Raw genomic sequence first — 25,203 nt, forward strand, 5'->3', positions numbered from 1 at the left:
TGCTGGCTCCCTTATTTCAGGATTTTTCCTGAAGCAATGTTCTCTGTTTTTTTTTAAGGTGAACTAGGGGAGGGGCATAGTGAGAGAACTTACAGTTTACTCCACCATCATGGCTCTCAGGAGTTCAAAAACTGTTTTAACATTCATTTTTTTAAACAAGAAAATGGCTAAGTTTATGTCAGGGGCAGGCCAAAAAGGAGTGGATGTTGTCATCACCTCCTGAACTTAAATGTAAACAGAAAACACAATGATCTAGGAATTCTCTTTAACTGAGGACATGCAGGCACCAATACAAGCTCACCATGAACACTAAGGCTTAGCTAGTGTTTCTCGCATTATAACCCCAATGACATTCTTTTAAGAAAAACATTTTTTTTTAAGAGGGAAGGATCATAGAATCCTGTTTCTGAGAACAATGTTCAATGTTCACATTTTGACACAAATGATAAGACCAGGGATGGAATCTTTAGCTGCTGCAGTCACTTGGACAGGAAGTCTGGCTATCTTGGGAAGACTCTTCTCTGAGCTCTAGATGCCTGCTCTGGACTCCAAGCCCTGGGATCTGTCCAGACAGAGGACCTTGGCTGCTTCTGGAGGAAGACATTTCTTGTGGGTTCCAAACAACATGTACCAACCACCAGGACTGATGGAGACAGGCATGATTTAGACATAAGCACAGAGTCATTCTAGCTGCCAGGATTAGAGTTACTAAGGAAGAGTAGCTCCTTTATTCTTTCTTCTGTATGAGCTTTTCTGTGCTGAAGCCACCTGTTTTCCAAATAATACTGAATACAACTTTCAAACTCTTTTGGGGTATAATTGTAAACTTGGATGGGAACAAAGGGGTCTAGGTCATCAAAACCATCCTTTCCTAGCAAGTCCTGGGGCAGATAGGCAACTCTGGCTTTAAAGAGAGAGCCAGTCTGGCTCAGACTCACCATGATAGCCCCTCTGTGCCAATCATTGGTTACTATTTTCTTCACATTATGAATAAGTGTCCATTCCTCTGGGGCAACCAGGTTTTTGTCTTCTTTATTCAATGTGGTCCTCCCCCAGAGAGTATTGACACTATTCACCACCACCAGAAGGCAGAAGGAACCCAAAGAACTTTGCCTGTTAAGTTCCTTCATCACAATTCCAACAGCATCACATTTTTCACTCCCTTTAGGCCCTGCTCAACTACTTCTCCAAGGGGTGTGCCCTCCTCTATGCTTTCCCGTTTGTTCCAGATGTACTTCTGTTGGATTTTGATCTGGTTCAGGAACCTCTCATTTGAGGTTTTGAAATTCTTTAGGCAGGTTGTGGCTTTCAGGGGTTGATCATAATGTTCATTGTTGTAGGCAGACTCCAGACAATCCTGACAATTTTCCACCCAACAGTGAGCATCTGGAATGTGCATTATCAGCCAGTTCTGTTTTGCACAGAAATTAACTGTGTGACAAAGAGTAAGAGTTTTTCCTGTGCCCTTCCGTTTCAACAATTAGGCCAGCAGCTGCTGTGGGGGTGTAAAACCAACAACAACCAGCACACAGGTTGTTTTAATCTGCTTTACTAAGGAAAGCAACATTAAGGGGTTAACAATCTTACTTTAATCCAGTGTACACATATCATTCACTTAGTTCAGGGGAAAAGATCAGCCCCCTGAACTTCGAGGCAAATGCAAACAAATTATAAACATCAACACACAGGCCTTGTCTGATTCAAATCTCAATACATAGTTACCAGAGTTTAACAAAGTCTGAACACTGGGGTTTTCTTCAAAGCTGGGGAGCTCGTATAACAACAGCTTGCCTAAAGTCACACATCACTCCTGTTGTGGCTCAGAGCTCTGAAAAAAAAGCCAACCTCTGGTTTTATATATCTTCTTCAGGGTCAAAGGTGAGACACACATGCTACTCACCCATGTGACATAAAATCGTCACAAAAATGCAACTTAAACCCAAATGGTTTAAAAGCCTCTGATGTCACAAATACATCACTCAAACCCATGTAAACTAGACTTTCCCTTGAGGCAAGGTCATCAAAGACTCCTAATTTAATCAAGGAAACAAAGGCCAATTCTTCAAGGGCACTAGGTTGAATAAGTGCTAAGAGCACATCTTGATCGGCAATACACTCTCTTACCCTCCCAATATCTCCTCCCCCTCCCCTTTCCTGTAGGGTAAGGTAGATTTCTGTGCCCAATTGAGTGTGCATGTTATTCCTTCCTTAAGCAAAATCCAATAAGAGTAAGGTTAACTCATTCCCTCTTATCTCTCCCCTCTCCCTCTCTATGTTAAAATTTTTTTCTTGCCTCTTTTCCATGAGATAATTTTCCCCATTCTACCATTCCTTTTCTCATTCTCTCACTGCATTCCTCTCTCACCCTCTTAATTTCTTTTTTTAGAAAACATTGCTTCATATTCAACTCATCCTGTGCCCTCTCTCTCTCTCTCTGTATACATATATATATATATATATATATATATATATATATATATATATATATATGTATATATGTATATGTATATATATATATAATCTAGACCTAGATATATTCCCTCCAAATACCTTCATACTGAAAAGGTCTCATGAGTTATAAATATCATCTTTCCATGTAGGAATGTAAAAAGTTCACTTCAATGAGTCCCTTATGATTTCTCTTTCCTGTTTACTTTTTTATGCTCTCTTTATTCTTATATTTGAAAGTTAGTTTTCATATTTATTTATTTATAAGTTAGTTTTAATATTATTTATTTATTTATATATTATATATAATATACATATTATATATTATATATATATATATTATGTATTTATTATTTTATATTTATTAAGAATGCTTGAAAGCCCATGAAACCCTTTGACTTAGCAATACTACTACTAGGTCTATATCCCAAAAGAGCATAAAAAATGGAAAAGGTCCTATATGTACAAAAATATGTATAGCAGCTCTTTTCTGGTGGCAAAGAATTGGAAATTCAGGCAATGCCTATTAATTGGGGAATGTCTGAACAAACCATGGTGTGTGATTATGATGGAATACTCTCATATTATAAGAAACAATGAGCAGGATGCTCTCAGAAAAACCTGGAAAGCCTTACATGAGCTGATGCAAAGTGAAATGTACTGTATTAAATGTAACAGCAATATTGTAAGATGATGCCCTGTGAATGACTTAGCTATTCTCAGCAATACACTGATCCAAGAGAACTATGAAGGACTTATGATGAAAAATCTTATTCACCCCCAAATAAAGAACTGAGAGTATCTGAATAAAGATTGAAACATACTTTTTTACTTTATTTTTTCTTGAGGTTTTTTTTTTCCTTTAGTCTATGTTTTTTTTTTTTCACAACATGACTGTCATGGAAACCTTCTGCCTGACTACATGTGCATAACCTATATTGAATTGCTTGTCTTCTCAATGTGGCTGGGGATGGGGGAGAGGGGTTGTAAAGGGAGAAAGAGAGAGAATTTGGACCTCAATGTTTTAAAAATCAACGTTAAAAATGGTTTTTATATGTAATTGAAGAAAAATAAAATAAAATATTATATGTCAAAAAGAAGAATGCTTGAAAGTCCTCCATTTTATTGATATCCATTTTTTTTTTCTGCTGAAGAATTATACTCAGTTTTGCTTGGTAAATGATTCTTGGTTTTAATCCTAGCTCCTTTGACCCCTGGAATATTGTATTCCAAGCCCCTCAATCCCTTAATACAGAAGCTGTGTTATCTTGTATTATCCTGATTGTGTTTTCACAATAATCAAATTGTTTCTTTCTGACTGCTTGCAATATTTTCTCCTTGACCTGGGAGCTCTGGAATTTGGCAACAATATTCCTAGGAGTTTTCTTTTGGGGATCTTTTTCTAGAGGTGATTGGTGGATTCTTTCAATTTGTATTTTACCCTCTGGTCCTAGAATATCAGAGAAGTTTTCCTTGATAGTTTCTTGATAATTGATGTCTAGGCTCCTTTTTTTTATCATGGCTTTCAGGTAGACCAATAATTTTTAAATTTTCTCTCCTGGCTCTACTTTCCAAATCAGTTGTTTTCCCAATGAGATGTTTCACATTGTCTTTTATCTTTTCATTCTTTGGGTATTGTTTTATAATTTCTTGATTTTTTCTAAAGTCATTAGCTTGCATTATCTCTAATCTAATTTTTAAGGAATTATTTTCTTCAGTGAGCTGTGGGACCTCCTTTTCCATTTGGTCAATTCTACTTTTTAAGACATTCTTCTCCTCATTGGCTTTTTGGACCTCTTTTGCCCTTTGGGTTAGTCTATTTTTAAGGTATTACTTTCTTCAGCATTTTGGGAGTCTGTTTTAGCTAGCTTTTGCTTCATTTTTCATGATCTTCTTGCATCACCTTCATTTCTCTTCCCAGTTTTTCCCCTACTTCTCTTCTTACTTGATTTTCAAAATCCTTTTTGAGCTCCTCCATGGCCTGCAAACAATTCATATTTTTCTTCGAGCTTTTGGGTGTAGGAACTTTGTTGTCTTCTTCTGGTTGTATATTTTGGCCTTGCTTGTCACCAAATCAAGATTCTGTAGCCTAATTTTTTTTTCCTTTTGTTTGCTCATTTTCCAGGCCAGTGACCCAACTTTTTAATTCCTTGCTAAGGTAGAACTCTGCTTCCAGTGTGGAGCATGTAGTGTCTCAAGCTTCAGAGGTTTTATGCAGTTTTTTTCAGAGATATTTCTAGGGATCTGTAAATTTTCAGTTTTTCTAAGGTTAGATGATCAAAGGAGAGGCGAGTGTGAGGAGGATTCCCTCTCCACAGCCACCACAAGTTGTGCCATGCCTGTACTCCTTCTAGCCCCATGTCTTTGACCCAGATCCAGGCATGACAAAGCAAGTGAATCCTGTTTTAGTGCCAGCAAAGAGATCCCTGAAATTCCTTTCTGATCAGCCACTCAATCCCCCCACTGTCTGTGGGCTGAGAGCTCTAGAAGCAATCACTGCTGCTGCTGCTGTTGCCATCACTGCTACCACACCAGGGGTGGGCCCAGACCATGCTCTTCTCTCACCCAGGTCCAACAGAGCTTTTCCACTGACCTCCTTTGGCATTTGTGGTTTGAGAAGTCTGGAAACTGCCACAGCTGCCAGCGATTCAGTCCCCTGAGGCCTGCTCCAGGTTTACTAGGGCCCAGTCTGTGCTGGCACAGCCCATATTAGACTGAGCTCCTCTCTCAGATTGTTGCAATAGACCTTTCCTATAGACCTACCAAGTTGTCTTGGGCTAGAACTGCTTCATTCTATCATTTTGTGTTTTCTGCTGCTCTAGAATTTGCTAAGAGTCATTATTTAAAGGTATTTAGAGAGGTTTGGGGGATAGCTCAAGCAAGTCTCTGCTTTTACTCCACCATCTTAGTTCCAACTGCTATGGTCATATTTTTTAAAAAAATGTTTTAAATCACTATTGATTAGAGTAATAAAAATTAAAACAACTCAAATTTTAATTTTATTTAATTAAAACAACACTTCTCACATATCAGATTTGCTAATATTACAAAAAAAGGAAAACTATCAATGTTGGCAGGGATGTGAGGAAGTTGGGACACTAATGCACAAGTGGTGGAATGCTGAACTGATTCAACCATTATGGACAGAATTTGGGAATTGTGACTAAAGGATAATAAAATTGCATACTCTTTGACCCAGCAACACCACTACCAGGTCTCTATCACAAAGAGAATAACAAAAAAAGATTTTTTTTTCAAAAGACCTATATGTGCAAAAATATTTATAGCAGCTCTTTTTTTGTAATGGTAAAGAATTGGAAATTTGGGACATGTCCCTTAATTGGGGGATACCTTAAGAAGCTGTGTTATGATTGCAAGAGAATAGTATTGTGCTAAAGCAAATGATGAACAAAATGCTTTCAGGAAAAAAAAAAAAACAAACTAGAAATACTTGTATGAACTAATGCAAAGTGAAGTGAGCAGAACCAGGAGCTCATTGTACACAGTAATAGTAATATTGTATGTTCATCAACTGTGAAGAATTTAGCTATTCCCAGAAATACAAAGATTCAAGACAGTTCTTAAGGACATATGATGAAAAATGTGATCTATCTCCAACTGATAGAATCTACATGCATATAAAAGCATACTTTTTTTAATTTTTCTTGTGTTTTTGATTATTTTTAGCTCTTTTTTTTATCACAACATCACTAATATGGAAATATGTTTTACGTGACTGCACATGTACAATCTTTGTCAAATCACTTATTGGGGGAGGGCAGAGAGAATGAGGAGAGAATTTGCATGCAAAATTATTTTTAAAAGGTTAAAATTGTTTTTACATGTAGTAGAAAAATAAAATATTAAAATTCAAAAAAGATGACAAAATAAAATAAATATCTTTTGTTTAAAAAATAATCTGTACTTTTCTTAAATATAGTTCCAAATTATATAAGATCAGTTTGTTCTTCTGTCTATCTAACTCAAGAAAGAAAAAACCACTAGTATTGTCATTTCATTTATATAGATTTTTTTTGGTTTTGTACGTTCATTATATATGTGTGTATTGTGTATATATATGCATGTATCCATGTATGTGTATAATATATATGTATGTTTTTTATATAATGAACATACTAATGCCATGAATTTATTTGGTTTACATTGTTTCAGTTTCATATATTTGTTTATAACATTGCATACTATACCTATATATAATTAAAATTGAGTTTATGTAACATAAATCACAAATTATATATTATATATATACATGTGTACATGTATATATGTATTGTGCATATACATGCACTTTTATATTTCCTTTCATTGAGTGTCTCAAAAGTATTTTTATAAAGAACACATTTCCAAGAATAAAAGTACTTATTGTATTTTCTCCCTTAGTACTTGAAAAATCCCTTGTAACTGGAGGCTTTCTTGGCAAAGAAGTGAGCACTTCCATTAATAGCCTTTGCTGAATCAAGTGGGCCAATGAATTCCTGTGCCGGCCATTCTTTTCATTGGCTTCATCTAGGAGGCATTTCGAAGTGGAAATTGCTATTAAGAGCTCTCATCTCTCTCACCATACAAAAGAGGCATTCTTAAGGGAATAGAGAAACTATGTAACAGTGGAAGTTGTCTAGATACTGTATTATTTAATGATTATTTTGTACATCAGAAAGGAGGAAGTAGAGGACAAATAACTAAGATTTATATTTATTCTTCAACCCATATGTCTTTTTGCATGTGTCAGCATGAATACCTTGTAAATAACTTGCATTGGCATACTGCTTTGCCATTTACAAAGTGCTTTCCCCTATATTAGCTCTACTATCATAGTCCTTCGAAACCATTTATAGGGCACTGAAATACTCTGAGCAAGATGTTTAAAGCCTATTTACATTATTGTTTTCATGGTTTTGATGGTGATAATTAATAATAAACTTCTTTATGGATGGAGAAGCGGAAGTACAGAGAGGTTAAGTGATTTGCTGATTGCCTTGGAGGCCTCAGCCGTAGAGAGAGTGTTAGACCTCAAGAGTCCCCAGAGTTTCCAACCCATTAAGCCACACCATGTTTCAAATGAAAATATATAAATATAAATACACACACACACGCACACACACAACCTAATTTCCCTGCTGCTAATGATTTTACAACATATGTGTGTGAATGCACTATAGTTATTATCAAGCCTTGTTTTTTAGAGATGTTAAAGAAGAGAAAAAAGTTGGAAAGAAGACAAAATAATTAGTTCATTAAGTTTCACTTATGAATTTACTAAAACATAAATACAGTAAAGAGTTGTATCAATAAAAAATTCCCTTATAATCAAGGCTCTTGCTTTCAGCCTTGACAAAAAATATAAGAAGGTAAAAGGCAAACTTTTAGAACCAATATTATATAGCATACCACAGATTTACAACAGCACTTAATTGAGAAGTACCAAAAATATGAGCTCGCACAGTGTTTATTATTTGTTGACTATAATTATATAATTGTTTCTTAGAGCAAAATGCAGTTTTAAAAACTTTTATATATTAAGGGACCTTCAATAAAAATGTTAAAATCCTACAAGATTCCAATATTGACACAACCCAGATATTTTTGTTTTATCATACCTTAATTATTAACATTAAGAGAAGTATACAAGGAAATGTGTGATCACCAAAGGTTCTTAGCATTGTCATAAAACTAGTCTACCAAAAAGGTAAAATAGAACAGGAAATCCCCTTAGAAGATAAAATCCTCTATTTGTACTTCCTTGAAAATTATATTATGTTCATTTTTTCAAGTCCTACATCATAAAAAAGCCTTCTAAAATTCACTATCACTAGAAATGATTTGATCTAATTCTCAATATAAGAATGCTCAAGCAGAGAAAGAAAACAATCCTGTTGTCCAGATTATGACACACAATTAGTTGGACAGCATATTGAATTGGTCCACCATCATATTCATGTCCAATAGACACTGCAGATAAATTACAGAATAAAATTGGACCAGAGTATGTACTGTAAAAGTTGGGGAAGACCAGAGTGCTTGGAAAAGCTGTGTAGTAGCAAATCATGAAAGACCTTAAAGGAAAATTAAAGCAACTGGAAAGATCTACAGAGCCTACAAATAAGCTATAACGCACTATAAACAATGAAAAAGTATTAGAATGGAAAGAGTGGTAGATTTTGAGTCAAAGAACTTGAGATTAAATCACAGTTTTGATGATAATTAACTGTTAGCACGTGTGCAAATCACTTAAGTACCCTTGGACACTCTATTTTATTTTATTTGTAATGAAGCCTCTAGACTCCATTCTCAGAATAATGTTTTAATATAGTAGAAGGAAATATTAAATTTCAGCTTGTGTTTGACAATAAAGATGCATTATTTCTAACCTAAGTTCACAGACCCCAGGTTAAGAACTTCTCTTTTAGAGTAAATAGATTCTATAGCATAAAGAGCATTGGGTTTGAATAACGGCTCCACCAGTTATGATGTGTGTGATCCTGAAGGAATCACTTCATCTCTCTAGGCCTTAATCTTCTTATGTGTAAAATAAGGTGTTTGACTAGAAAATTTCAAAAACCCCTTCCAATTCAAATTTCAATGATTACATGGGCAAATATCATCAAAATAATATTGAAGAGCAAAAGATTTAATTAAATAATAAGACCTAGTTACATAATTAGGTACATTGAAATTAAGTTTCCTGCAACACTTTCAAAAGAACCAGTTTTCTAAGATTGTTTTCATTCTATTAATATATATGTCCACTGTTTTCACTTTCTACGTTGAAAAAATTATCCCATCACAATCTCCTTATTGAAATGTCGCTGAACAAACATTGTAAACATTTAGTGTTTGATAAGGGAGAGAGGGAGTGGGGAAAGAGACAGAGACAGAGAGAGACACACAGAGAGAAGGAGAGGGAGGGAGGGGGAGAGAGAGAGAGAGAGAGAGAGAGAGAGAGAGAGAGAGAGAGAGACAGAGAGACAGAGAGACAGAGAGAGACAGAGACAGAGAGAGAGACAGAGAGAGAGAGAAAAGGAGGAAGGGAGAAAGAAAAGGAAATGGAGGGAGGCATAGATGGATAGAGAATGAAAGAGGAAGATAGAGAATGGAAGGAAAAAAGGGAGGGAGAGAAAGAAGGGAGAAAGAAAATCCATTTTTGTATGCTTTTCAGATGGGAAAAAATATGTTCATTGACCCAACTTATGAAATTTTCTGAAGACGGACTTAAACAAACAACTAATTCTACTTCACATATACTTTCATATATTTAGAGGATTGGTGTTTATTTAGCCTGTTTTAATGTCTTCCCCACCCAAGTAAAGTATTATTGATTCAGAAATAAGAATGATGCTGTTGTGAAGTAGCTCTTCCTTCATAATCCCTACTGTAAAATCTGTGTACCTTTCCCGGTTCTCACTGGACAGATCCCAAAAACAGGATTGAGAATTTTGATAAACCATCCTTCTATAAGCCATTTTAAAATCAATATGTACCTGTGATAGAACCTGAAATAAGAGTACAGGGTACTTTGTGATCCAGGAGCCAGGTGCTAGTGCAATGGTTATGCCTTTCTGAGGTCAAGAACATTTTGTATTCAATTATTTCTCAAATGATGACAATCTATCTCAATATTTCCAATCTTTCCAAGAGACATTCAGAGACATTAACTGATTAACCATGAGTATTTTCTATACACTTGTGGTTTGAAGTGAAATCTTGTACCATAAAAATGAGATGTTATATTAGATATTTATTCTTGTTGATATTCTCATTGACATAAAAGAGACATGAAGAGCCCAAACACATGATTAGGATAGACAAGGATACAATTAAAGACAAGAGATATCAAGAAGAAAGTCTAAATAATTAGTTTCAAAACAAAGCATTTGTTCTAAAGGAAGAGGAGACAGCAGAATGCATTACTTTGCTTTAACAGGAATCATCATAAATATGGTAAGGGAAAATTTTGGTGAGATTGACAATTTATTCATCTCATTGGAGATGAGTAGAGGATAGTGAAAATAACTAGAGCTGATGATTTGTGTTAATTAAGGGACTGAAGTTTGCAATTATAGTAAATTTTGAAAATCATTAGATAAATGCAGAAAGTTTAGAAACCACAATTCCTGGTCATCAGGCAGCCATCCCCCAAAGGTCTTATAGCTTTAAGAACTTATTATGTAAATGTTTTTTCCACAAAGTATCAGTCTCTGACAGATTATCTTTTAAAAAATACCCTTGTCCACCGTGATAATGGTCCCCTTCCAATGGAAAATCCATCCATAGTATTTCTTCAGCCCTACTCTTCATTCCTATGCTTCTTCTGAAAGATTAAATTTAGAATGTGAGTTCCTGGAGGGAAGAAAGGCTCTTCTTTTGTTTTTGTTTTGTCTTTCACTGTATCTTTAGTGCTTAGTGAAGTACCAGGCACAGTGTAACCACTTAATAAATGCCTGATGACTGATTGGTTCCCCTACAGTTAATAAAACTCCCCTTCTATATTAGAGCTCTTGCTATCACATTTTTTCTACAATCTGATGCTCCCTGAAACCTAGCTTTCTCCTGAAGACAACATAAAACCTGGTTACATGTTTTCTTAGACCCCATCTTCTGCAGGAAACCTTGTCCTCCTAACTAATAGCACCTTTCTTTCTCATATTGCCTAGTATGTACACTCTGTATATCTTGTACCTTTGTCTTTTTCATAAAAATGTAAGCTCCATGGGGCAAAGCAGAGTTCTTGGCCTGTAGTAGAGGCTTAATAAGATATTGGAATTATTATACTACTTGTTTCCACTACTACTTTCAGCCTCTCCCTCTACAATCATTACTCAGAAATCACTGCATTAAAAATTATCCTATTCTATTCACACCCAGTTGCTGTCATCTATAGCTCCTCAAATCCTTCTTTCTCTTCTCTATAAGTTTAGTGCCTGACTGTCATCTCTTCCTCTCCAATCCTTGATGTCTTTGAACATCCTGGCTTCTAATTTCTTCAACTTCCTTCTTTCCAGTATTATTTGGACCACACATAGACATTGTTTTATATTAGACATCCTTTCCTCTAACTCAACTTACACAAGGCACTAAGATTATTAATTATTATGAGTAATTAAAATTTAAGTCTGGTGGTGTCAATAAGGGGACTGGATGATGTGACAATAGAGGCAGAAAAAATGTATGTCTGGGTTTTCCTTTCATAAACTATTCTATTGGTGGTAAAAAAAATCAATGGAAAATAGGAGATTACATTAATGGTATGATGATGATGGATACAGCTTAAAAATAAAATAGGTAAAGCTTATGTCAGAGGTACAAGTGAATTAGTGGACAGTAAGAGAAATGCAAAGATAATGAAAATAGTGTCAATAAAATATTAATACCCAAAAGAAATCAAAAAGTTCAGAGACAAAAAAGTATTATTTTGTTACTAATCTAAAACTGCATGTGAAAAAATTAAAGTATGTAGCAGAAGATCACAGATTTATACAAAATCCTGTGTTGTTAATTTCTGTATACTGGAATGCTTATATTTATCATTTATTCTTGGGTTAATAATTTTAGAAAGGGTGGGAAAAACCATATAGATGAGCCATGTTGTGTACTCCATCAGTGCAACTTCTGCTCCAGTTTGTGGGTGATGGTGTTATGAGGGAGAGTATTGTATAGTAGATGGATTATTGGGAGTGCTCTGTGGTATGAAAATCAAAACACATGAATAAAACATTTTTTCCCTAAAGAAGCTACACTATCACCACAACCCACAAACTCTTCTGAAACAGATAGTCCTAATCACTTAATGCTAAATCTATATATCTCTCATAAGCCTTACATGACAAGGTAATAATGATTGGATTTAGCATTTTCATAAACTCTGCTGTTCTATGCCACCTTAGCTGCCCTGTGATCAGGTATATGAACCTAAAATAAAAGAAACAGGAGGCTGCTTGAACTTGTGGTCAGATGTGGGTACAATGGTCACAGCTTTCAGAGGCCAGCACCACCTTGCATCCAATTAGCTCAAAAATGATGAAAATGTGTTTCGATTCCTACCCTCTCTTGGAGAGAGTGGCCTATGCAGTAATTCATTTAATAAGGCCGTTTCCTCTACTCTCTGACCTTAATCTCCTTTCACTCTACTTCTTTCCATGCCCCAATTGCAACAGAGATACACATCCCCACATGAGGCAAGTGAGAACTTCTGATTGTGATCTGAGAGGTAGAAATATTCTTAAGATATCATATAATAGTCTAGTTAAGTGTCTTATTTTATATAGATGATGACATTGTCTCAAAGAAGTCAAGTGAGCTCACTACTACCTCTGTGACATTTTTATGACTATTTCTGAGGTTTTTCTTCAACATATCATATATAACTTTTGGATCTTTGGTATCCATATATCTCTGTCTCAATGTCTTTGCTGCAGTTGCTCAGCCTCTTTGCCTCTCGACCTTATGTTTCATCCTTCCTGCTTCTGTGAAACTGGTTGCCTTATCCCTTTCCCCAGTATAGCTGGGATTCCAGATTCATTAACAGTATCTGATCTTTCTTACCTACATAACCAAAAGTTTAAATGTATAATACATTATCATGTACACAGACAAATTATAAAGTAAGAAAGTTTTATTAAACTAAGCAAAAATTAAATATCCAAAACAGTGTTGCCTCCCTTTCAAAGTAGACATCTTGGCAAAATAGACATTTATTCTTGTCTTGCTATCATTTGGGAACTTCTCACTAGTGAATGCCCTCAAGGCATTTTTGGAATCACTACAATAAAATATAATTCTTGTCCTTTAGTGGAAGCTTCATTTTTAGAAATGACCAAAAAGTCATGCAAAATTAAACAGATAGAAAAAGGTTGGGTAATCAAAATGTTCACTTAAAAATGTACTTCTAAAGTAATGAGACTAATTTTGGGCGGTGTCTCTAAAATAATTCCCAAGAAAACAAGCCAAAAAAGTTTCTCAATTATTCCAGAAGCATTATAAAGTGTGGCCTCCATTGACAAGAATCATTTGGATATATATGTGCTGATAAGTGTGTTAGTTTTTAAGGGTCAGTCTTGTGATTTTATGGTTCCAAAATCACATATTCACCCAATGTGCGAGGGTATTGGCGAGTGTAATTAATGGTGGTAAAATATCATGTGATATCCAAAGTCAACGTGATTTCTCAAGTTATAAAGCTACTGCTGCCTGGTCGATTTTGAAAGTAGCCACTGTAACAAATCAACCTTATAAAGGGAATGTGACATCTGAGACTAAGGTATTATGGTAGGTTTCCTTTTCTGTTTCTCAGTTTCATTCTTTGCAGATTTAAAATTGGATAATAGTTTTGTGCTGGTAGGTAATTTTGTATATTTTATAGTGCACAGATGTGTCTATGTCTATTTCTGTGTTCAGTGAGACATCAAACTGTTTAACGTAAAGATCCATTTCTGACTTTGGATCAATAAACTACAAAGAAGCATTCAATATTTTTATTAGGACTTCTAAATGATGTAGACATATTTGAATTGTAATTAAGGCTCCAATGCTATTAGGAAGTCATGTTATTTGTTCTCTCCCTTTTTCCTTCATTCTTTCCTTCTTCTTTCTTCTTTCCTTTCTTTCTGATTATTATTTATACTGTTGCAACATCATTAAGTATTATAAAGAAAATAACATAAAGGTATATTTTCATTTCCTTTCCAGACTACCTTGCTTACACATTTATTTGCTTTTATTAGCTTTTAAAAAATTAAATCTTTTATTTATTTTTAGTTTTCAACATTTACTTCCATAAGATTTTGAGTTTCAAAATTTTTACACATCTCTCTCCTCCACTTACCCCAAGATGGCATGTATTTTGATATAGGCACTACATATATATTCATATTAAAATTATTTTCACATTAGTCATATTGTAAGGAAGAATTAGAACCAATAGGAGAAGCCACGAGAAAGAAGAAAGAACCAAAAAAAGAGATAAAGAGAACAAATAATATTCTTCAATCTGCATTCAGACTCCTTATTTCTTTCTCTGGATGTGGATAGCATTTTCTATCATGAAGACTACCATGAATTTCTATCATGAAGACATGGAATTGTCTCAGATCCTTATATTGTTGAGAAGAGCTAAGTCAATCAATGTCTGTTATCACACAATGTGGCTGTTACAATGTACAGTGTTCTGGTTCTGCTCACTTCACTAAGCATCACTTCATGTATGTCTTTCCAGGTTTTCCTGAAATCTGCTTGCTCATCATTTCTTATAGTGCAGTAGTATTCAATTACATTCACATACCGCAACTTTTTTAGCCATTCCCCTATTCATGTATATGCCCTTAATTTCCAATTCTTTGCCACCACACAAAAGGGCTGCAATAAAAATTTTTGTACATATGGGACCTTTTCCCATTTTTGTGATCTCTTTGGGAAAGAGAGCTAGAAGTAGTATTACTGGGTCAAAGGGTATGCAAATTTTTATAGCCATTTTATCATAATTCCCAATTATTCTGCAGAACGGTTTCATCAGTTCACAACTCCCCCAACAATCCTTCAGTGTTCCAATTTTTCCACATCTCCAGTATTTATCATTTTCCTGTTTTGTCATGTTAGCCAATCCGATAGGTGTGATGTGGTACCTCAGAATTGTCTTGATTTACATTCCTCTGATCGGTAGTGATGTAGAGTATCTTTTTCATATGATTATAAATAACTTTAATTTCTTCTTTGGAAAATTGCATGTTTATATTTGACCACTTATCAATCAGGGAATGATATATTCTTATAAATTTGACTTAGTTCTCTATATATTTTAGAAATGAGGCCTTTATCAGACACACTGGTTGTAAAAATTCATTCCCAGTTTTCTGCTTCCCTCCTAATTTTGGTTGCATTGGCTTTGCTTGTGCAAAAACTTTTCAATTTAATCAAAATTAACTGTTTTGCATTTTATAATGTTTTCTATCTCTTGTTTGGTCACAAATTCTTCTGTTCTCTATAAATCTCACAGGTAAACTATTCCTTGCTCTCCTTGTTTGTTTATAGCATCAGCATTTATATCTAAATTGTGTACCCATTTTTACTTTATTTTGGTATACAGTGTAAAATGTTGGTCTATGCCTAGTTTCTGCCATACTATTTTCCAGTTTTCCCAGCAGTTTTTGTCAAATAGTGAGTGCTTATCCCAGAAGCTAGACTCTTTGGGTTTATCAAACATTAGGTTACTTAGTCATTGAGTACTTTGTCTTGTGTATCTAACCTATTACACTGATCCACCACTGTATTTCTTAACCAGTATCAAGTAGTTTTGACGATTGTTTTTATAATACAATTTACGATCTGGTATGGCAAAGCAAGTTTACAAATTTCAATCATCAAATAAATGATAATCTAAACAAGAAATTGCTAAAGAAACCTTGTTACAACAACTTTTTAGGACCTGATCACTTTAAGTCCATGGGGCCATTAAGAAATAGCAACCAAGTGTCTCTTTTATAATCTGCAAGCCTTTTTCTACAAGAAGGAGTAACATGTTTCCTTGACTCAGATGATATATTTAGAAAAGAAATTATGATTTTTTTTCTCTTTTGCTGTAACAGTTAAACATTGCATTTTTCATTGTGATCAGGAATGATGGAATGACTACTGCCCCTCTCTGGCAGCTATGAACAGTTTTCCATGCATTATCTCAATATTTGAATAGTCTTGAAACTTTGGATAGTTCCAACAAGTCATTACTGAGAGCAAAAAGTCATCTGGATATTCTGTTGACTTGAAGGTCTTGTGGACAATTGTCAAAGGAGGATTCAAACTTCAGAAGCTGCCCACAAGCAATCTTGATCCACCAGTAATAAACTGAAGAAATAATCTCTGCTGCTCATTATCAAAACTACTGAGGATCTCAAACAAGTACTTAACAGCTTGACTGTCATTTGTATAGCCACGACTGGGCCTGCAGCATTCCATCAGTGTCTTTGCATCCCAAGTGTCTGCTTTATTGCCACATAGAAGCTGATCCAGTTCCTCAGGATAGAAGTACTGAAGATGGCTGAGTGGGAAGTATTTTTCCCTTAATTCCCTTTAAATTCTGGACCTTTTATTCTTCTAGATGGATATTGTTACTATTTTTCTAGCTCTGTAAAATATTTTTGGTAGTTTGATTAGTGTGGCACTGAATAAGTAAATTAATTTAGGTAGAATATTCATTCTTATTATATTAGCTTGACCTACGCACAAACAACTCATGTTTTTCTAATTATTTACATCTGACTTTATTTGTGGGAAAAAGCATTTTGTAATTGTGTTCATATGGTTCCTGGGTTTGTTTAGGCAGGTAGATGGCCAAATATTTTATAATGTCCAAAGAAACTTTAAATAGATTCTCTCATTCTGTCTCTTGCTGGAAAAGTAGAATTTTAAATAGTGATAAATGTTCTAAATATGCTGGAAGTTGAAACAAGGAACTGGGGATTATGAGTAACTCAAATGAATGGTTTAGTTCACTGATTATCTATTTATTAAATATTCAAATATGCATTACTATAACCTCTATTTTAATACATTTGAAAAGTTAGTCACTTCCTCTTCAACCCACATGTAAAATGATTATTTCAGTCCTGGGTCAAAGTTATTTGATTCTACGTTTATGAAAATATATATTCAATGTCAATATGTAGTTGGCCAACCTTTTGGGAAATCTGTGACATAAGAGATTCACTGGCTCACTGATCCTCAGTTTCTGGTTTGTTTTCATCCTCCCTATCTCCAAAAGAAGGGTATTAGACCAAAAGTTGTGAGACCATGTTAGAAATCCTGGCTCTGACAGCTAATATCATTGTCATCTTAAGCATGTCATTATTTTTACTGGACCTATTTTCTCTTCTGGAAAATAGGAACACCTTGTACTAACTGTTCCACAAGCCTTATTGAAAGAAAAGTTCTTTAAAACCAATGTAAATTGTGAATTCTTATCATCAACATCATCATCATCATCACCCAGTTCTCTGGCAAGCTTTAACTCTTCTGGTATGTGGCACAGAGTCAGGAAGACCTGAGTCCAAATCTAGCCACAGACACTTACTATTGGTTTTTCCAACTGTAAAATGAGGATAATAATGGCACTTACTTTCCAGGATTATTGTGAAGATTAAATGATACAATATTAATAAAGAGTTTAGCACAGTTATTAGGAAATAGTAAGCACTATAAAATGCTATATTGTTAGCTTTATTATTGTGTTATTATTTTTATTACTATTTCATAAGATGTTTCCCAGGCTTACTTCCTCATGCTACCTATTTATGCCCTGAAATTTCACTGAACCACAGGTTTCATTATTTTTTTTTAATTTTACTCACTGGTGCATTAGTAAAGTTCCAGGAAATGAAGTGAGTGATCAGTTGTCTAAGATTGAATAACAAGGGTCAGTTAAGTAAAGTTTAGATAAAGTTATAAATATTTAGCTTATAACAAAATCAAATATTTAGTGAATTTTTCAAGTAATGTCCAGAGTATTCCAGAGTAGAAATTTATAGCAATATTTACCCTTAAATGATTACTAAATCATATGACATCAATCTGTACCCAATTATTACATTTTAGATAATTAGAACTTCAGATAGTGCAAATTTGAATATGAGGCCAGGGGAATTCATTATTCACACTAAATGGGACCTAGGTGTAATCCTAGGGGATTTTTTTCCCTGAAAATTTTACCTTCATTAATTAAAAACAAATATAAAAAAAATCTATTCTAATGAGCCAAGAGAAGGGAAGAGGAGTTATCGAAAAAGGCAGATGTTGATGCACAAAGAACTCATCAGGTAATTTAGATTTTTTAAAGGTATATAAAAGGAATCAGAGACAAGTAACAGAGAAGAAATGGAACAGGAGGGGGCAATGGCATATGTGATCTTAGATTAGCCTCAGGAGCACTAGCATGCAGAACAGGGGCAGGATGGCAAATAATTCAGATGACAAACAAAAGAGAATATTTAGGTATACTGAGAAACTAAAATCAAATAACCTATATGTTATAGATTTTGTGGTGAATAGGCTGCTGGCAAGTGAAATAGAGAAAAGCCAGAGCTACTCCATTCTCCTTTACCTTTTATTTTCCCTTCCAGAGAGAGTAGTCTATTGCTGGTAAGGATTTGAAACTCAAGATGGGTAAAAATATACATATTAAGAAAAGCTCTCTTTGTCAATGATGAGTACAAGTGGCCTGGACATCATGGGTACTAGCATGTGTGATTTTTTAGTCAATGTCAATGAATTTTTGAAAGGTTGTTAGATATTTTATCTTGTTTTCAGGATTAAATAAGAGATTATGTTTAAAAACAAGGGCTTTCACAACAGAAGACAACTTGCTCTCATTAAATTCATTGCACAATTGCTCAAATTCAATCTAGACTTCTACTGTCATCACATTTAATTCTGAGCTAAACTCAAAGTCTATCTGCTAGGCCAATCCAGGAAAGGTGCTCTAATGAATTAACTCAATATGCTGCCTGTCCAACTTCATGCCATAATGCAGGCAAGATGCATTCTTCATAAGCTAAAAAGAAATCCTGTTGAGATTCCTAGGCTTACTTTTTTGAATACCTGTGGGTCTTATTCTAGAGGTACTTTGGAATTGTAGTGCTCAGTGACAGCATCCCAATGTTGTTTGTAAACAGGAGCTTCAACAGTAGTTCATCATCCATAAGAACTATTTCAACTTCTTCCTAACCCAGACCATAAATTAAAAGGAATTTCATATGGATTTACCATTTCTCTTTAGAGTCATAGAATATAGACATAGGATCACTCCTTAGACTATGGGAAAGAATGTTTTAGAATAAGGAAATCAAATCTTTAAAACTAGATTGTTATCCAGAAATATAAAGGTCAATGCTGTATAGAAATGTCATCAATGCCCCAAGTTTTTAGATGTTCTCCTTTTAAGAATTGTAGATATTTTGGAATTTGGCCCTTTGGAATAAGCAGTTACAATTTCTCCAAGCAGTGTTTAACAGTGGTAATGGATCTCCCAGGACAAAAAGGATTAATACAATATTCAATTTCAGTTCCAGTGATTTTCCTTTGGGTCAGATTCTAATCTTAGATGGGAAGCTGTTTTTGCCTCCACTGCTGTGCTCGCATGATTCTAGCCTTGTATAATGAAATATGGCCCCCCAACTAGGCATGCTAATAAAGTCTTATCCCACATAGGAGTGAAAAATTAATTTTCATCTCCTAGCAGAGAGTAGTTTCTGTTTATTTTGTTACATGTGTGTCTGTTGGATGCCTTGGCCCAGTTTTTTTTTTTTTGGCCATGACATGGAATAAAAGAAGAGTTCTTTTATCAAAAGAATTTTTGATTCAACTTTACCTACCTTTTCTTTCCCTAATGCAATCTGTATTGGTTGTTATATCAACTCAAATACCTTGCCTAGGCTCTATATTAAAATACAAAGTTATTAATGGACATATTCTTGATTTCCAAACCTAATCAGAGTGATTCATCAAGGAAAACATAGGATAAAGGCACAAGGGATAACTTATAAAAAACAATAGATTCATAGCTTCCCTATAATTTCTGGAAGTTTTACTTCAAAATAGAAATTTTCTTGTCACTATATTTTCCCTTAAGCCTTGGCTATACAGAAAAAAGAGGAAATATACATAGCTATGTTGATGCAACTATATAGATAGTGCCTAGCACAGTGCCTGGAACATAGTAGGCTCATAATACACATTTACTGATTGACTGATTAACATGACCAACATTTATGAAATAACTATTTTATATAATTTACAATTCTAGATAGGATATTTTAAATAAATATTAACAAAGCAGAGACTGAATTTTTACTTGGAGGATAAACTCATCTCTGTCACAGCAGCAAATCTATCATGATGTATAATTGTTTAGAGACATAACAAAATATTTTTGGCTTTTACTCATAGACATTTGTGTTTGGAATATAGGTAATGCTCTCAATCCATATTTGTTAGAATGTCATCTTATTATTGCTTATATATTACTTTAATGAATTTGTTACATAATCTACTGAATTATTGAAATTTGATATAACCACCAGATTAGAATCGAAGGAGAGAGTTAAAGAGAGTCCAGAAGGACACACAGACAAGTAGGGCAAGGTTGGTAAGAACATATTAAGTTTAATATCTACTTAAATGGAGACTAATGATCTTTATTGGCATATAATAGGGGAAAATAATTCTTTATACTGTTTTAATTTCATCTTCATTAGTAATGTATTCACTCTTTTCATTTTTAATACTAGTGATTTGATTTTCTTCTCTCTTTTTTAAATATCAAGCAATGGATTATCTATTTTATTGCCATTTTTTATTAGAATACCAACTCCTAGGGTTGTTTATTAATTCAATGGTTTTTTGCACTCATTTTTTTTATTAATCTCAGCTTCAATTTTTAGGATTTTAAATTTAGAGTTTAATGGGGAATTTTTAGTTTGTTCCTTTTCAAGTTTTTTTTTAATTAATGATCTTAAATAAATCCTCTTTTTCTGCTCTTTGTATGTAGGGATAGTCACAAATCTATGTAGTGACACTGGACTCACAGTGAAGAAGACTTCATCAATCAATCAAGTAATCAACATGTACTGTTTAAACACCTGCATGTGACAGACACTGGGGGTGAAAACGTAAAGAATAAATAAGTTTAAATCCTACCTCATATGCTTACTAACTGTGCAATGCCTGAAAATTCATTTGATTTCTCTTCACCTCGGTGTACTCATCTGCAAAACTGGGATAATAAGAGAATCTGACTTCCACAATTGTTTTGAGGTATTGAAGAAGTAATATATGTAAAGCACTTTGCAAACTTTAAAGCTTTTAAAAAGATTAACATTATCATCATTAAAAATAAATTAATAATTATCCACAATAATTATTACAATAACATAATTATCACTATTAATAAATTAAAGATAAACAAAAGTAATAATAATGATAATGCTAATAACATTTCAAACTTTAAAAATCAGAAAAGAAAAACATCAGTAAGAGAGTTATGTTCTAATGACCTGGTTTAGATTGCTCACATTGCTGCTCTCTAGCTTGAACAACTTAATTTACCTTCTTGTGCCTCAGTTTCCTCATATGTATCATGAGGAGTTTGGACTAGGTAATCTCTAGAAGCAGTGGTTAGAGTATTTCACTTAGAATCAGAAACACCTGGTTTCACATCTCATCTCAGACACTTACTAGCTATATGATCCTAGCTAAATTGGTTAATGTCTTTAGGCTTCATTTTCTTCATATTTAAAATAAGAGGCTTGGACTTAATGGCTACTAAGATGTCTTTTAGTTCTAAGTCTATGATCCTATGATCCTTTGACCTTAAATCTAATCATGTTTCATCACATAATATATATTATGAGATGCAAGGTATTCTTCAATAATCTGCCAACAGCTATAGTATCATAAGATCTTGGTAAGGATTGTAGGGAGTAATCTAATTCAACTTCCTCATTTCAGAGATGAAACTGAGGCCCAAAGATGCTAACTGACTTGCTCAGAATTTCACAGAAATTAAGCGCTGGAGGCAAAATTCTGGTCCTCTTCTTCCAAACCCATCACACCACACTGACTCCTAGAAACTTTGCTGGTAATCCTTGTTGTGTCACAAACATGTTCATTAACAATATAGGTTATTTCAACTCAGTTTTCACAATAATAAGATGAAGTGTCTCAACTAGATAATTCGGAAGATATTTTCTAGCATTTAAATCACATGGTGAGAAGACCTTCACAATGAATAAATATGTTCAGATGATGTTTATGGAAAGAGAAACTAAAATATGGGATGGGTAAAGGATTTGCCTATGACCATAAAGAATCTTAGTACCAGAACTTGTACTTAGAATTTAGATTTTTTGGTTGAACCCTGTATTCTCCTAATTTTTTTTGGCAAAATTTTGATCATATCCATTGTTGGCTACACTTCCCTTTGGGTGAAATCCAGGACTCTCTCTTGGTTGAGCTGAGTTACTTTGGTCCCAATAAGAGAGCTTCTTTAATCCATTATATATCCTCACATGTGTATTGTAACAACAATGTGGCTTGCTGCTCCTGTGGCTGTTCAATACCAATAAGCACCAGCACACAGAAGGGCTGCCAATATACATTCTTTAATCTGCTTTCCCAGGCAAAGCAATTTTAAGGGGTTAACAATCTCAGTTTAATTAAACATACATATATCACTGACTTAGTTCAGGGGCAAAGATCAGCCCCCCAAACTTCAGGGCAAATACAAAAAGAAATTACCTTGTCTGACCAAGTCACAATAGTTACCAGAGAAGCACCAACATCTGGGTTTCAAAGCATGGGTGGGATGCTATTTCAATGCCTTGCCCAGAGTATTGTCATGCTTTCAAAGAGTGTACCCCCAAAAGTGAAACACTAACCTTCCAATATATATACTCTGCTCAGGGCCCTGAAGACTGGGGCCAACTTTGCATTCAGGTTGTGGGAAAACACTAACACCAGGGTGTGGGAAAGCTTTCCAATCACTAGTACCATATCATATACATATCAATGACTCTCAGTTGTCTAGGTGGTGAGAAACATTCCAAGACAAAAAAGGTCCCACTTTACCTGCCCCATTCGAACAAAAGCCAGACTCATTAAAGATACTTGGTTGCCTTAGCATGCCAAAAGAGAAGAACAGCAAAAAATCCTACCCTATATATTTTTTTCTGATTTCTACTTTTTCTATTAACTTGGATAAATGGGTTCGTTTGTTATTTTCTATGTGTGTTCAATTAGAACTGATGTCTGCCAGGAATATGGTCAAAGCTTGTTTATAAACCTTGGAATACCTTTCTCCCCATTAATGAAACCTAAATAAGGAATTCTGCTTGAACATATGTTTGTGTGTATGTATATACATATATTATATATGTGTGTGTATCCTCTAAAGTAATAATAGTTAAGATAGGAGATAGATATAATACTAGCCCAGTACTCCCTCTCTCTTTGGAGAGCAGAATGGTGGCCTCTGGCCCCAACCTCCTGTTTCTCATTCTGATTGAAATTAAATTTTTCTTTAGAGAAGCTCAGGATGGAGGAGGAACAGCTAGAGATGTCTATTTTTGTCACTCTGCAAGACACACATCTAGATTTTCACAATATAAGCTTATATTGGCAAACAGTATAAAGGAATCAAAAGATCACATAATTTGAAGTTGAAGGTTATGGGTATAAATCCTAGCTCTAATAGCCTCTGTGACTTAGAACAAGTCACTTGATTTATATGAAACACAGTTACCTTATCTGTAAAATGAGAGTGTTAGATTATATGACATCTAATTCTTGGATCTTATGACACTTTGTTCAATGCATTACACTTGACTCTTCGGATAGGTTGGATGGGTACAAAGATAAATAAGGGAAAACAAAAGCAATCAAATTTATATAGTATCTTAAATTTTGTAAACCACTTTATGAATATTATTTCATTTTATTCTCACAACAGCCCTGGGGTGTAGCTTCTCTTATTGTCCCCATTTTATAGATGACAAAACTGAGGTAGACAGAGGTTAAGTGATCTGCCCAGGATCACACATCTAGTAATGGTCTATAGCTAGATTTGAATAAGGGTCTTCCATACTAAAGGTCCAGCACTCTAACCACTTTGCTGCCCATATACTGAAGTATAAAGTATTCAAATACAATACAAAATACATTGGGATGGGTAGTAATTGAGAAATTCCAACAGTACTAAGCTTGCAAGTGAAAGAGATCATAATTTAAGAAGTAGTCATGCTTTTTCTTTTCCAGCTGATTTTTTTGACCTTTTGCCTTTGGTGTAAAACTGGATTTCTGAAACTATGTAGAGATGCCTAAATTATTCTTAATGCTAGGATCTGTGTTTTGTTAGAATCCATTTTTTAGCAGCTAGACTCCAAATTAAGATTTTGTTCATTAAAAACCAAAACAAATCTTTTGATTCTGCATTTTCCCAAAAGTATTTTGTTCATGGAAAGGTTGTTTGGGTTGTTTTTTTTTCTTTTGTTTTCTCAAGAAACATTTTGTTTCCTTAGGCGCAAGGATCCTCCACATTCCCACTTGATTTGTCAGTAGAAAAAGGAGGGGCTTTTTTTCCTGGCATAGCGGGCACAGCAGGTCCTCATTGAGGACTTAATCATGGGCGGCTATTGATTACAAATTAGTCCTGGTTTGGAATCTAAACGATTAGGAAAAGAAATGAATGTGTTTTATGACAATACCCACAAAGTAATGCAGTGGCAATTAAGGAAAATAGAGAGGGCCCATAGATTCTACAGCAAAAAATGGTAAAGTATTAGAACTCTAGGAAAATTAGCTAAAATTGAAAATATTAATATCTACCATTTCTATGGTATTTATAGTGTACAAAGCTCTCTAAATGATCTCATTTTATAATCTCAAAATCTCTATGATGTAGGTACTCTAACTTTTGTTGCCACTTTACAGATAAGGATACTGGCATTCATAGAGAATGGCCAATATTCTCATAGTTGATGTGAGAAAGGGAATTTCGACCAAGGTTTCAACTGACTTTAGCTAGTATTCTTTGTAATATACATTGTATAATGTAGCATGAGGTTGTGGAGAAGATACTGGATTCAAAATCCAAGTACCTGAGTTTGATCTCTTGGCTCTGCCACTAACTACCTTGGTAACCTTGGCTAAATCACTGAACCTTATGGGGCCTCATTTTTTTCTCATCTCTAAAGTGAGTGA

At 34.4% G+C, this 25,203-nt stretch overlaps 1 protein-coding gene across 1 annotated transcript in view; it reads right to left on the bottom strand.

Annotated features, from left to right (window-relative positions):
* Positions 1–686: 686 nt before the first annotated feature.
* The window catches only part of LOC118853341 (28S ribosomal protein S29, mitochondrial-like), a 91,606-nt gene continuing 67,089 nt past the window's right edge, over positions 687–25,203 (bottom strand). The window contains 3 exon segments of the mRNA XM_036763359.1: positions 687–866; positions 939–1,150; positions 1,153–1,465. Of these exon segments, the coding sequence (XP_036619254.1) occupies positions 687–866; positions 939–1,150; positions 1,153–1,465 (705 nt within the window).

Source organism: Trichosurus vulpecula, chromosome 6, assembly GCF_011100635.1.
Source record: "Trichosurus vulpecula isolate mTriVul1 chromosome 6, mTriVul1.pri, whole genome shotgun sequence".
NCBI lineage: Eukaryota > Metazoa > Chordata > Mammalia > Diprotodontia > Phalangeridae > Trichosurus > Trichosurus vulpecula.